Source organism: Cyprinodon tularosa, unplaced genomic scaffold (assembly GCF_016077235.1).
Source record: "Cyprinodon tularosa strain WSP-4 unplaced genomic scaffold, ASM1607723v1 ctg586, whole genome shotgun sequence".
In the NCBI taxonomy this organism is placed as follows: Eukaryota; Metazoa; Chordata; class Actinopteri; order Cyprinodontiformes; family Cyprinodontidae; genus Cyprinodon; species Cyprinodon tularosa.
In genome coordinates this window covers 284,271-299,365 of record NW_024039325.1, presented here as the reverse complement: position 1 = coordinate 299,365, position 15,095 = coordinate 284,271, and the positions used below count along the sequence as shown (strand labels likewise).

At 41.5% G+C, this 15,095-nt stretch overlaps 1 protein-coding gene across 1 annotated transcript in view; it reads right to left on the bottom strand.

Annotated features, from left to right (window-relative positions):
* Positions 1-2,613, bottom strand: part of galr1b (galanin receptor 1b) — a 31,695-nt gene extending 29,082 nt beyond the window's left edge. The window contains exon 1 of the mRNA XM_038306576.1: positions 1,849-2,613. Within this exon, the coding sequence (XP_038162504.1) occupies positions 1,849-2,508 (660 nt within the window). The 5' untranslated portion in view covers positions 2,509-2,613. The remainder of the gene's footprint in view (positions 1-1,848) is intronic.
* Between the last annotated feature and the right edge of the window lie 12,482 nt (positions 2,614-15,095).

Sequence of the window (15,095 nt, the reverse complement as noted above, 5' to 3'; positions counted from 1 at the left end):
TAAGCATTTAAAATATTTAGTTTGTTACCTCTTGTTTTGTTTTCTACCCCTACAAGAGGAATTGGGACATCACTACCCTGACAGGAACATGGGTTACGGGGTAGATTGGGACTGGCCCCTATATAGACCAAGTACAAACAACATCATAGGTAGATTCAGCAGCAGTCTTCTACTGTTGCTTTGTTCTTGTTTCTGTTTGTAAAGAATTGGGATCTTAGAGTTTTAGATTGGTTTATTCCGTTATCTGTTAGTCTTCAGTCCCACTGAGCTGTTTGCTTTATGACAAAGCACTGCAGGAATATCGAGCTTCAGTTAGTAATCAGCGTCTGGCTTTCTGGTACTTCTTTGATTCTGCCAGCAGATGGCGCCACCTCTGTTTACGTTTGGAATTCTATTTAGGCTAAAAAACAACAACAATGAGTAGAGATTCCGGTCAATGAGTCGATGCAATCAGCTGGTTTTCCTTAGATAGAAAACTTTGAATCAATCTGACTGGATGATCTGGTGAACTGGAAAGTGACCTGAGATGACATGATGTGAATTGGAGCTATAGAAATACACTGAATAGAATGCTTGGTGTATATAACCTTATTCTATCAGGATTGAATGTTTTTTACTATTTTTTGAAAAGTGTGAAAACGTGACTGGGCTCCTTTAAAAGGTCAGTTTGCAGCTGTAGAAATTAAATTTTTTCTTTTATCGTTTCACCAACAAAGAGTTCACTGTTTTATTTATATAAATAAATAAAATATATATACTTGATATATATATATATATATATATATATATATATATATATATATATATATATATATAGATATATATAGATATATATATATATATATATATATATATATATTGTTTATTCTTCTTAATGCACCTTTTTCCTCCTTGTTTGCACCTTCTTTTATTACTATGCCAATAGGAGTGAATTTCTCCGCTGTGAGATCAATAAAGCTCATCTAATCTAATCTAATCTATTTAAACTTAACTCCTAATTTTATGCTTTATTTTGATTCTCTTTAGGACTAGAAAACTGTTGGCAGGCCGGATTTGGCTCACAGACCTTGATTTTGACACATATGTTGTATATCAATAAAAAAAAAAAGACTATTGTGTCAGGATATTAGTGTGAGAATGGAAGAAAAAAGGACAGAGAACAATAAAGCTTCTGCTTTGGAGCAGCTAGGTTGAGGGTTCCACTCCCAGTAGGGTCTCCCTGGTGCATGGAGGGCTGTATGTGAGTGTGGCTGGTTGCCCTGCAGTGACCCAGTGACCCGTCCAGGGTGTGTCCTGCCCTTTCACTCATAATCTGCAGGAGATAAGCACCTCTGAAGTGTCAGAAGATGGATGAAGAGCAGAAAACATTTCCTAGATTAATCAACACTAATCAACAATTTTTCATTTTCTTTGTTTATGTTACTGACGTTCAAATTCAGGCTGCGGTTCTTCCTGACTTTTTTCCAATCATATTTCAATAAGTTCTTCTTTTTTTGTCTGAATGAATCTCTATGAACGAACCAATCTTAACTTTTCTGTTTCTCTGTTCTTTCCATAATTTGTGTCCTGATAATAAACCAGTTTAACCACTTTACAATGATTCATTCTGAACAACCATAAAACCATTTCAACCCATGAGCCGCCTGCTTTCTGATGTTGCTGTTTTTCTCTTCCTGTTCACCTGTTGTTTTTATTTAGGGACGCTGAGCCGGCGCAGGTGAGCGCGCGCCCCTGAAGCAGGTTTTTACGCACGGCTCAGCAGGATTGCGCGCGGCCTTTGGCCTCTGCTCGTGTTCTTAGCGCGTGTTTTACAGCCGCAGCAGCAGTGAAACATTAGCCTGGACTCACCCTGATGTAGCAGCAGCAGATGAGCAGCAGCGGCAGCACGAAGCCCAGCATCAGGATGGACACCTTGTAGGGGCGCCGCGACGCCCCGGAGCCGATCTCCCAGCAGAATGTTTTGTTGGGGGCGCTGGGGTGGCTGGTGAGCACATAGCTCTGAGCCACCGGCACCGAGCACAGCAGCGACATGCTCCAAATGACGCACAGCCCCACCAGCGCTTTCCTGCGGCTCCGGACGCACGCGGAGCTCTTGGAGCGCACCACGGCGATGTAACGGTCCACGGACATGGCCACGAGCGTCAGGATGCTGACCAGCATGCTGACCGTGGTGAAGAAGTGACCGAACTTGCAGAGGAAGGCTCCGAATACCCACTCTGGTAAGGAGTAGATGGTTGCGTGGAGCGGGACGCAGAAGAGGAGGAAGAGCAGATCCGCCACGCTCAGGTTGACGATGAAGATGTTGGTGGGACTGAGCGCGCGCGCACCGCCGCTGGGTTTCACTCTGCCGATCACCAGCATCACCAGGGAGTTACCGAGCACTCCGATCACGAAGATCAGCCCGAACACCACCGGCACGATCACCACCTCCGCTCCGGGCTCCCCGGAGGTCTGGTTGCTCTCCTGGACCTCAGACCAGCGAGAGGACTCGTTTCCCGGATGCAGCATGCTGGAGCTCCGCGGGGCCAGCTGGGTGGGGGGGTCAGAGCAGGGGGGGGACCAGGTCCATGATCAGGATCCAACACGTCCGGCTGCAAAGTCCAAACTCTGAGAACTGCTGGAAAGCTGGTCTCACCCGATCGGAGCAGATCTGCTTCCAGTCTGAGGCTTTCAGAGTAAAAGGTTCTGATTCTGCGGAACAAACTCACTGTTTGGTCTTTTGGTTCCGTGGAATCACTGAAGGGATCCACCTTGATCCACTGGAAACTCTAAAACACGTCATTATAGAAAACATTACCTGAAGAGAACTTTAAAGGCCAGAATATAACCCACCGGATCAGACTGCAGGGATTTAAACTCTTTTCACTCAGTTTGAGGCGAACCAGCGGCCCACAGCATGATGGAGCCGCAGACATGGAGAAGGTTCCTGTGGTTCTGCCCCGTTCTTCTGGTCTCTGAGGAAGCTTTTATTTTGTTAGTCGTAGTTCTTACTTCCGGTTCTTCAGTTCATCTTCCAGGCTTTGCTTCTAATAAAGTGATAATTGATCAGAGTTCAGAGGATGAATGAGGCCCAAACAGACGCTGGTTTATGGGTCGATCTGAGGGAAACTCAGGGTCAGGACAACCTCAGCATCTTTACATATTTTATTTTTAGTCCTTATGGAGATTCTTTTCTGGTTCTTAGAGCTCAGACATAATTCTAGGTTGATGAAACAAAATGGACCTGAATGTCCTTCTTTATTGAATAGAAAATATCTTTATTGTCCCACGATCTGCAAATTTACAGCAGCAGAAAGATGATTGAAATGGTCACACAAATGTGGACCTTAGAAAAATGTCTTACAATAAAATAATAGCGAGTTAAAAGATAAAACAATAAAATCCTGTAAAGTGTTTTAACAATATAAAACTGGAGAATAAATAAGCAATATGCAGCTATGGACATTTTTACAGTAATTTGAAAATAGCAGCAACATCAGAGATGTGCAGAATGACAGCAGCAGGTTATTTAACTGACTAAGATAGAAATCAATCATTACATTTGATTTGATTGGTTCCTGCTGGTTGGAACCTTTATTCCACTCTGGATTCTCATCAGTCTTTGTTCACTTTACAATAAAAAAGAAACAAAAATTAAAAAGAAACAGTCGTGGTTGCTAACGGCAGTAAAAGCCGCCGAAGGGTAGACCTGTTTGAATTCACAGCCAAAACTCTTCTCTACTCATTTTCAAGGACTTCTAAGGATCCATTCCAGGTAGGCCGCGTCCTTGGAAGATGCAGCCCATGAATTCCAACTGAGCCGATATTCAATCCAGGTTTGAGTCACAGCCAAACGGGAACAGACCAGATGAAGCGACTGGGGCATTAAAAAGCGGAGAGAGAATAAAGTTATGAGTGGAACTTGAAAAATATTCCAGCATGAGAGAATAGAAATAAAATCAAGTAGAAAGAGGAAAAGACGTCCCCATGTGATCCTTCAGCCCAAACATCTAGCAGCACAGATAGAGAAAACAGCTCAGGATAACCAAACTGTTTAGGATGAGCTATAAGAAAGTTGGAGCCACAGTTTCGCCAAGATAGAACCAATGAGACGAGGAATCATTTTCTGTGGTTTTTTCCATTCCTCTAATCCCTTATCCACTTTACAGAACTAAATTAACTCTCAGTAAATTTAATTTCAAATGCGTAGTAATACTAAAAATGGATGTTTTAAATTTACAGTGGCTTAAAAATGTTTGGTTATCTACGGAGAGGTGGGCAGGCTCCAGTGGAACCAGTTCTTTGTTTATTTTGCTTTAACTAATTAATCCTTAAAGGGAAATTTTGATTTCAAATTTTAATGCCAGTGTGTCCACATGTATCAAAGAGATTGTTTTGTTGGTTTGATTTAATAAAGTTATGGATTTTCATTTTAGAATGCATTAACGAAAGAACGGAAATGAAGTTGTGATACAGTTGGGAAATATATGACCTTTACTCCTAAATTAGGCAAGGCAATGCAAGGCAAATGTATTTGTATAGCACAATTCAGTACAAAGACAATGCAAAGTGCTTTACATGATTAAAATATAGGAAGATAAAAAAAGAATCAAAGCAAGTAGGAAAAAAAATTTTTTATAAAATACAATTAAAAAGGCAAAAAACAAAAAAAGAATGTTAAAAACAGTTGGACTAAAGAAAATATGTTTTGGTTGAACTGTTTAACTAGAACAGTGGAAGGCAATCCTAAACAAATGTGTTTTTAGTCTTGATTTAAAGGAACTCAGGCTTTACGCTTTCTGGAAGTTTGTTCCAGATAAGTGGAGCATAGGAACTAAATGCTGCTTCTCCATGTTTAGTTCTGGTTCTAGGTCTGCAGAGCAGGCTGGAGCCAGAAGACCTGAGTGGTCTGGAGGGTTGATACACTGATAGCAAGTCTGTGATGCATTTAGGTGCTAAGCCATTCAGAGATTTATAGACTAACAGAAGGATTTTAAAGTCTATTCTCTGAGATACAGGGAGCCAGTGGAAGGACTTTAGAACTGGGGTGATGTGCTCTACTTTCTTAGTCTTAGTGAGGACACGGGCAGCAGCGTTCTGGATCAGCTGCAGCTGTCTGATCCACTTTTTAGGCAGACCTGTGAAAACACCGTTGCAGTAATCAATTCGACTAAAAATAAACGCATGGATTAGTTTTTCCAGATCATGCTGAGACATTAGTCCTTTAATCCTGGAAATGTTCTTCAGGTGATAGAAAGCCCACCTTGTAATTGTCTTTAAATGCTTTTGGAGGTTCAAGTCTGAATCCAGCACTACACCTAGACTTCGGGCCTGATCAGTGGTTACTAGCTGAAGCCACTGAAGCTGTGAGGTAACTTTAGATCTCTCCTCTATTGGTCCAAAGATTATTACTTCAGTTTTGTTTTTTATTCAGTTGAAGAAAATTATGGCACATCCAGGCATTGATTTCTTCTAAGCATTACATTAGAGTCTCAGCCTGCCGACAAGAACAATCACTGCCATAAGGCCTGACACCAAATTACTCTTTATTTTAATGCTGAGATGTGTAAAAAGAAAAAATCAGGATGGATGCTTGGAGTCAGACATTAGACCTAAAAAAATCCATCTGAGAACATTTCTCCACAGAAAGATCTGATTGGCGCCTCATGTTGGTTTCCAGCAGGAAAGGCCCGCGGAGCCCGCTGTGTCCATCAGGCTGGCAGGGAGAACCTGTGTGGGCTTTCCTTCCACGGCTAACAGGAAGTTCACATGATTAACTCAGATGTGCTCAAGATGACAGAAGGTGATCGGAGGCTGTGTTTACAGATGGTGGAGTTCATTTCCTGTCTAATGCTTTATGATATCAGAGGAAGTTGATATGACCGCCTGCGTTGATGTGCTTCATCAGTTGGGACAGAGATTGCTGAAGAATCCCAGCAGCAATGATTGTTTTATTTGGGACAAAAATAGAAACAGCGTCTTTTTCTAGATGAAAACCTTTCCAACTTCATCCTTCCATCCATCAAGCAGCTGGTCGACATTCATCAGCCCACTCCTGATGATCCAGATCACTTCAATTCATTCTGAGGGGAAAAGGAGGAGAGGAAGAGGAGGTGCAAAGTTGAGGAGGAGAGGAGGAGGTTGTTAAACGTCGATGATGGAGAAGTTTTGTTAAAAATCTCTGCAGAGATCCAAATATTTAGTTTCTATCTGCAGGATTTTATGATGAACAGATTGTCGGATCAGTTTCTTCATAAGTGACTCTCAGAGCTAAAACTCCTATAATCAGACTGATCTAAGCTGGACATTAGAGGAAAATAAAGGCTGAACATGATGAGAATGATCAAATGATCAATTATCGGCTTTTTGTCGGGATATTGCTGAATCTGTATGGGTTATATTTCCTCATAATAAATTAAAAGAGTTATGCAACAATCATGATCTAGATGTGAAAGAACCAAACCTTCTAAAAATAACTTTGCTAAATTGAGAAAGGCTTGGAAGAATCTCTCACGTCCTGCAGGACTAAATGCAGGTGGAGTCGTTTTTAACAGGCTGTGTCAGCGCAGCAGGGCGCGGCTGTTGATCATAAAGTTAAGACGTTTAAACTTAGCAAGGTCTCTAGGACTGCAACCACACAGCATGGAGCAAATTATCCCTCCTGATATTTATCACGTCTCAAAGGCCCAATTCTGACCTTTTCACCTCCAAAAATAAATCCGGTTTGAGCAACTTCTGCAAAAGTTTCTAAATTAGATAAATGTTTCTAGAGTGGGTTGGTGCCATTATTGTTGTAAGTAAAAAACATGTTTGTTAATTTAAATTATAAAAAAAAATGCAACCCAGAAATAAACCTTTTAAAGATTTAATAAATTAAAATAAGTGAAAGTAACTTTATTTTCATTTAAAAAAATATTTTTTGTTTAAATTCCAATTTTTTTTGTTAAAGAGAATTTTTATATTTGTTAATTTATCTTTTTTTCAGAAAGGGTTTCTACAAATTGGATTCCTTTCAGATTGAATTTTAGAGATCACATTCCCAGTTCGCACTCTTGGCCAAGAAAATTTTTTGCTAACATTAGATTAGATTAGATTAGATTAGATTAGATTAGATTAGATGAGCTTTATTGATCTCACAGCGGAGAAATTCGCTCGTCACATATTGGCATAGTACTTAAAAAAGGTGCATTAAGAATAAGCAATATACAGGTGCTGGTCATAAAATTAGAATATCATGAAAAAGTAGATTGATTTCAGTAATTCCATTTAAAAAGTGAAACTTGTATATTATATTCATACATTACATACAAACTCATATATTTCAGATGTTTATTTTGTTTAATTTTGATGATTACAAATGACAACAAATGAAAATCTCAAATTCATCATATCAGAAAATTAGAATATTACTGAAGACCAATAAAAACAAAGGATTTATAGAAATGTTGGCCAACTGAAAAGTATGAACATGAAAAGTATGAGCATGTACAGTACTCAGTATTTAGTTGGGCCTCCTTTGGCCTGTATTACTGCAGCAATGCGGCGTGGCATGGAGTCGATCAGTCTGTGGCACTGCTCAGGTGTTATGATAGCCCAGGTTGCTCTAATAGTGGCTTTTAGCTCTTCTGAATTGTTGGGTCTGGTGTATTGCATCTTCTTCTTCACAATACCCCATAGATTTTCTATGGGGTTAAGGTCAGGAGAGTTTGCTGGCCAATTAAGAACAGGGATACCATGGTCCTTCAACCAGGTACTGGTAGCTTTGGCACTGTGTGCAGGTGCCAAGTCCTGTTGGAAAATGAAATCTGCATCTCCAAAAAGTTGGTCAGCTGCAGGAAGCATGAAGTGCTCTAAAACTTCCTGGTATGTGGCTGCGTTGACCCTGGACCTCAGAAAACACAATGGACCAACACCAGCAGATGACATGGCACCCCAAACCATCACTGACTGTGGAAACTTTACACTGGACTTCAAGCAACGTGGATGAAGTGCCTCTCTTCTTTTCCTCCAGACTCTGGGACCTTGATTTCCAAAGGAAATGCAAAATTTACTTTCATCAGAGAACATGACTTTGGACCACTCACCAGCAGTCCAGTCCTGTTTCTCTTTAGCCCAGGCAAGACGCTTCTGACGCTGTCTGTGGTTCAAGAGTGGCTTGACACAAGGAATGCGACAGCAGAAACCCATGTCTTTCATACGTCTGTGTGTGGTGGTTCTTGAAGCACTCACTCCAGCTGCAGTCCACTCTTTGTGAATCTCCCCCACATTTTTGAATGGGTTTTGTTTCACAATCCTCTCCAGGGTGCGGTTATCTCTCTTGCTTGTACACTTTTTTCGACCACATCTTTTCCTTCCCTTCGCCTCTCTATTAATGTGCTTGGACACTGAGCTCTGTGAACAGCCAGCCTCTTTAGCGATGACCTTTTGTGTCTTGCCCTCCTTGTGCAAGGTGTCGATGGTCGTCTTTTGGACAACTGTCAAGTCAGCAGTCTTCCCCATGATTGTGTAGCCTATAGAACTAGACTGAAAGACCATTTAAAGGCTTTTGCAGGTGGTTTGAGTTAATTAGCTGATTAGAGTGTGGCACCAGGGGCCATCAATTTTGAACCTTTTCACAATATTCTAATTTTCTGATATGATGAATTTGAGATTTTCATTTGTTGTCATTTGTAATCATCAAAATTAAACAAAATAAACATCTGAAATATATGAGTTTGTATGTAATGTATGAATATAATATACAAGTTTCACTTTTTAAATGGAATTACTGAAATCAATCTACTTTTTCATGATATTCTAATTTTATGACCAGCACCTGTATATACAGTATATTAAGATAAATCCATGCATGCAAACAGAAATGCATCTTTGACCTTCATCCAGAGGAAAGCCTGACCCACTAGTAAAGATATTTGATCTTTAAAAGGCATTTTGTAAAGAATGCAATTCATAAAGTCATAGTCCAAAAAAAAAGTTATTAAACAATCTACTGGAGTTTGTTTCCGAGTTTGAAGACATTTCGCTTCCCATCCAGGAAGCTTGGGGCATTGCAGGCTAGCAAAGAACCAAACGACCCCCATTCCAACGGGGTGGACTCGTTGGTCCGGTTCAATTTTTATGATTTCAAAATAAAAAAAAAGGCTTTGTTTGGCTACTAGCTAAACGCTATTTTTGACATTTTAAATTGAAAAAAACTTCTTTAAACTTGAAAACAAAGTCCAGTGGATTGATTTTAACTTTTTTCTATTGGAACAATTCAAAAAGGTTAATCTGAGAAAAAAAGTTGAATATCTGAAAAAGAAAAACAATTAAAACATTTCTTTTTAAAACAAAATATAAAATATAAGGTAAACATAAAGAGAAAATAGACCAAATAGGAAAAGCAAAGTTAAACATTTATTTTTGTTGAAAAAAAGGAAATCTAAGAAAACAGCAAAATTATTCAAAGAACTTAATTTTGCTTAAAAAGGGATTTTTATTTTCAGTTCTCAAAATATGTTTTTGTTTCAGATTTCCATTCACAAAACAGCAATAACGCAACAATAATGGAACAAAATTCCAATATCTGTCGAAGCATCTTAATGCTGATGTTGGATTTGATGCGACCTTTGCCTTCCTGCCCCCCCCCCCTCAGCGTCTCTGCAGCAGCTGCAGTCATGCTGATGCAGTTTTCTCTCACCTCTCTTCTTGTTTATATGATGAGGTCATTATATCGTCTGCTCCTGTCGCAGAAAGCACGATGATCATACAGAGATGAAGGCATCCGTTATTACCTCCATAAACAGAGGAATGCTTATGTTCTCTGATGGTGGTCATATATATGATATGAACAACCATTTAAAAACAATAAAGTAAAACAGATTTCAGCAAAGACACAACCTGCTGTGTGAACGAAGCATAAATCAGGAGTCTTCAAGGTTTTCCAGGCCAAGGACCCCAAACTGATGGCGAGATGGAGCAGGGACCCCCAATTATAGATATAGTATGAAATAGTGTTCTATCTAACTGGTCCTATAGTCACTCTATTACAGATGGAGTAATGTAACTAAAGTAATCCCTCCCTGGGATTATTAAAGTATTCCTGATTCCTGGTTGATGGGACAGGTGTTGTGAATGAAACGGTGTCCAGCTTGAAAGAGCTCCTGTGTGTCTCTGAATGTGAGCATTGATGACTGAAAGACATCTTCTGCCTCCATTTATCTGTTTACTACAGTCTGCTGGATTCATGTTCATGTGGATTTAAAGACATTTCAAAAACTGCAGGAGGGAATATTTAAAATCAACCAAAACTTTCGGGACCCCTTTAATGCTACGTTCAAACCGGACGCAGCAATAGCAGCAAAATGGCGTCTGCTGCTTCATTTTTGCTGCTTGTACCAGTTAGTTCTGACGCGCGGCTGAAGCAGCTTTGCTGCTCTGGCTGCACGGTGAAAAAGTGTGTCTGACGCGCGTTGGGCGGAGCTTCACTATCCTTTCTCTGCCTTGCAGCTATATTTGCTGTGATCAGTGGGAATAAAGTAGTTTTAATATGTTTTTAAGTGAGAAAATCCACCTGAAAACGTAATCAGTGCCGTCAGTTCATCCAGATTACCATCCTGCCTTCCAATATTATTTCTGTCGGAGCCGCTCAGACCCCCACATACCGACGGTGCGCCGACAGTAGGAATCCCTTCATCAGCAGCCTCTGGCCGGGTCGCCTCCTCGCGGTTCACCGCGGCGGCTGGTAGGTGTTTTTCATCGAAATAATCCGATCTGCAGGCACCAGAATAATAAAAGCCAACATATTCTGCCGGCAGATTTCTGCATTTTAAGTTAATTTATGCGTCAATAAACTGTTTCAGAGGAGTGATCACAGCGCTCTGATCATCAGCGATGTGTCTGTGTCTCTGCCAGCTCCCAGATCAGCTTCTCTGATTGGTTGACGCGGCGCGTCGAGCAGCAAAAGTTACATTTTTCCATCTCGGGCAGCAGCGCGTTTGCAGCGTGCCACGCGCGTCAGATGCTAAACGCTCCCAACGCGCTGCGCCTGCTGCTCAAAACGCGCCGCGGGACCTTTTGCAGCGCCTTGACGCGCGTCAACCATTGACTTTGCATGTAAACTCGCTGCTTCTGTCGCGCCAGCTGCGTCCGGTGTGAACGCAGCATAAGGCCTATTTTTAACTTACAGGTTCCTTGGCCCCTCTGTTATTGTTTGTGTCTTTACTCCCATTTTCCTTCATCTTAGCTTCATGTTTAATTCACTTTCCATTTTCTGCCAGATTAAACCACTTATTTTGATTCATCTGTTCCCTCCACCCGCCCTGATCATTAAAGGAATAGTACACCCAAAACATGATTAGCCTTCATTTTCTACTCACCCCCATGCTGAACAACACCCTGGAGTACTTTTTTGATATCTCAAATGCATCTGGAGATCTGGGAGGCTTCTTGCTGTCTGCTGACATTCAAATAATGGAGGTCTATGGCGCCCGAGGCAGAAAGGTCCATAAAAGTCCACAAAAAACGTGTCAATATTCCTCCATACTGCTCGTCCAATGTATTCCAAGTGTCCTGAGTGGGTAGCGTCCAGAATTTACTCGAAACGAAGTCATTTAGAATGTTTTTAGAGCATAAACAGTAGTGTATAGGATTTCCTGAAAGCGCGTTCACGAGTCTACGGAAACCGCGGCAGACCAAACCAGATGAAAGTGCGCATTCAGCTCGGCAAAGAACTCATGCTCTTCCTCAACACTGAAGTCCTCAGACATTTTTCTTTCGTCGTTTCTTTCTTTGCACAGGTAAACAGAGCATTTCTTCTTCTACGCTTGCATTATCGGCAGAGCAGACGCTGAATGCGCACTTTCATCTGGCTTGGTCTGCCGTGGTTTCCGTAGACTCGTGAACGCGCTTTTAGGAAATCCTATACACTACTGTTTATGCTCTAAAAACATTCTAAATGACTTCGTTTCGAGTAAATTATGGACGCTACCCACTCAGGATGCTTGGAATACATTGGACGAGCAGTATGGAGGAATATTGACACATTTTTTGTGGACTTTTATGGACCTTTCTGCCTCGGGCGCCATAGACCTCCATTATTTGAATGTCAGCAGACAGCAAGAAGCCTCCCAGATCTCCAGATGCATTTGAGATATCAAAAAAGTACTCCAGAGTGTTGTTCAGCATGGGGGTGAGTAGAAAATGAAGGCTAATCATGTTTTGGGTGTACTATTCCTTTAATGGCCGCCGGGCCTTCTTTGCTCCCTCATCCTGGATTCCAGATATTGTGAAAGTGTCTTTAGTTCCTCATTTAATGGGAGGGTTACAGTCACATCAGATCATCCTGGGGGCTTTGCCACCATATTCTCAGACTCCGACTGTAAAATGTTGACCCTTTGTTCAGTAGTGTTTGGTTAGATGGGGTTAGGATAAGGCTTAGTGTTAGTTCCGTGTTGATTCTATGGCCTGTCTCTGTAAAGCGCCTTGAAATGTATTGATTCTATATAAAGAAACTGAACTTCACAGTTTGTAGTTTATGAGAACATTTCCAAAGTTCCTGCTACAGCCTCTCTTTCATGCTAATGACGAGAAGGAATTCCTGAAGAGTTTGATGTGATGATGTGTTGCTCTTCCAGCCTTATTTTGGTCCTTTCCTTTGTACGTCTGCCAGGGGAGGCGTCTCCAGGGTGGGGTCGAGGGCGTGGTCATATCCACTGAGCTGTGTGCAGTTTCTACCCTTTCTCTTTTCTGCAAGGTGTGATCAGAAGTTGTTTTCCACCAGCTTCTTATTAGCGGAGCTTTATAAGGAGCTCAGACTAGATGAAGTTGTCAGACTGTTGGCGCTTCCAGGGTGGTAAAACCGACAGAGTCACAAATTAAGCTCCTTGTTTTCTCTTTGGTTCAGCTCTTATCTCTCGTCTCTCGGATATTTTTGGGACTTGTTGACTCCGGGGACTGAGCCTACTTCCTTTCCCTGCAGAGATTCCTCCATATGAACCCAGCCATAGTGTTGCTAAGCTACTGTTAGAAGTCAGAACCTTCTACTACTCACTTATTTCTGTCATGGTTTCGGTTGTGTTTAGGTTTTATCTTTGAGTTTAAATGGTTATATTTCCATTTTGTGTTATTGCAGTTATTTTTGATTGTATTTGAGTTTTTAGGTATGTCTTGTTTGCCCTCTGCTGCCCTCTTGTGTCAGTCTCCTTTCCCCTAGCTCCCTTCTATACCCCTCTGTCCACACCTGCTCCCAATCTGCTGATTAGCCTGGTCTTTGTTTCTCTCTCCCTTATATGCACCTCCTGCTCAGTCACTGTTTGCTGGTTTGTCCTCATTTCTTTGCCCTCTTGTTGGGAGTGGATTTACATTTGTGGATTTTTGCTTCTGTACCCTTTTGTTCTTAAATCTGCAAGAAACCACTTTAGCTTCTGTCGCTGCATTTAGGGTCCTCTTCAAAACTCCTCCCAACCTGAATATTTCTCTTTTTTGTCTGCTTTACTGACCCGATAATTGCCCTGACCTTATCTGGATCTCCAGTAACTGCTGTAAAATAAAGTATTTAAAACTGTAACTCTGTCTCTGTGGTTGCTGCCTACAGTGAGAGGATATAGTATCAGACCGACTGTTCATGGAAAAAGGGCGTCATCATAGTCATGCACAAGCAAATAAATTTTACACAAACGTTATTACATAAAGATAAAGGGTGGATAAATGTGTTCATCTATGGAAAAATTGAAGATACAAATGTGTCACTGATAAATGTGTGTGCAGCAAACAAAGATGAGCCTGAATCCATTAAGTCATTGTTTAATGTAATACCAAAGCACAGTTCCGGGATATTGCTGTTGGGTGGGGAGTTTAATTGTGTTCTGCTAGAAATCATGGACCTGTTCCCTGCCCCCAAATCCCCGCTATATAGAATGGATAAGATCCTTAAATTTAGACTATAGGGGTGGATATTGTGGACATATGGAGAAGCTGTCCATATGTATTCCACTCTAATGTAAACTATTTCTTTGTCTAACAATGCAATCCACAAAGAACAGTAGAACATATCTAGAAACTAATATGTTCACAGCAACAACACACCTGATAATATGAGATTGTGGTAAAGTATTTATTCTGGCTGATTTTCAGCCCTGAAAGTAGTGAAGCAGCCCTTTTTTATTTGATACTTTTCAAAATCAGATATAGTATTAACCGTTAATGGTATTAACTGCTAGCCTGACAACAGCCAGATGCATGTCTCGCTCCGCCTAGCTCCACTCACATACATCTGGTAACCCGCCATAGGAATTGCCTTTACTGAAGGCTGGGCCTTATCAAAACTCCTTGCATATGATTGGATAAGCCAGTTGTCTGTCATCTTTATTGACGTGCTATTTCAACCACTCACACCGAAGCTAACCCGTGACGCTGTGAGAGGAGGAGCCATTTGGTAGATCAAGCTCTTGCCAAATCCGGTCAGGAGAAGGGCGAAAACGTCGTTTCCACCGACAAAAGCCTTCAAAGCCGTTCTCTGATGTTCTTTTAATGAAACAATATCAGATAGATTGGACAACACAGAAGAAATAGCAGCTTCAATGCTAACGCTTGCTTCCCCAATGCGAGCCGCCATTGTTGTTGGAATCTCACGGTCGCTTCTCCACTCCAGGACACACCCGCCCTGCGTCCTGATTGGACAGACCATAAATAGGCGGAGCGAGACATGCATCTGGCTGTTGTCAGGTTAATTAACTGCCTGGGTAGGAAAAAATCCAATATGTTGTTCCTGACCAAGGTGCAGACAAAAAATAATTTTGTAAACTAACTTGGCTCAAATGTATGGATTAAAGGTAAAGAGTTTGTTATCCTCCAGCAGCAGCGTGTCGCAGTGAGCTTGTCGCAGATATATTTCTGGTCTGCGCTGTTATTCCCCGCTGCAATGACAGAGGGCCAATCAAGAACTAGCTAGGATAGTGGGTGTCCGTTTGTCGGTTTGACGAGCTGTTCGCCGTCTACAACCCTTCATCCAACGCCGGACGACACACAGTTCCCCCCTGAGTGTGACTGGCCTTGGCGCTGCGTGTTTTGGCTTCGGGTGCAAACCAACAGACCGTCGCTCAGAGCTACAAACTAGCGTCCTGCACGGTGTCTGGGAT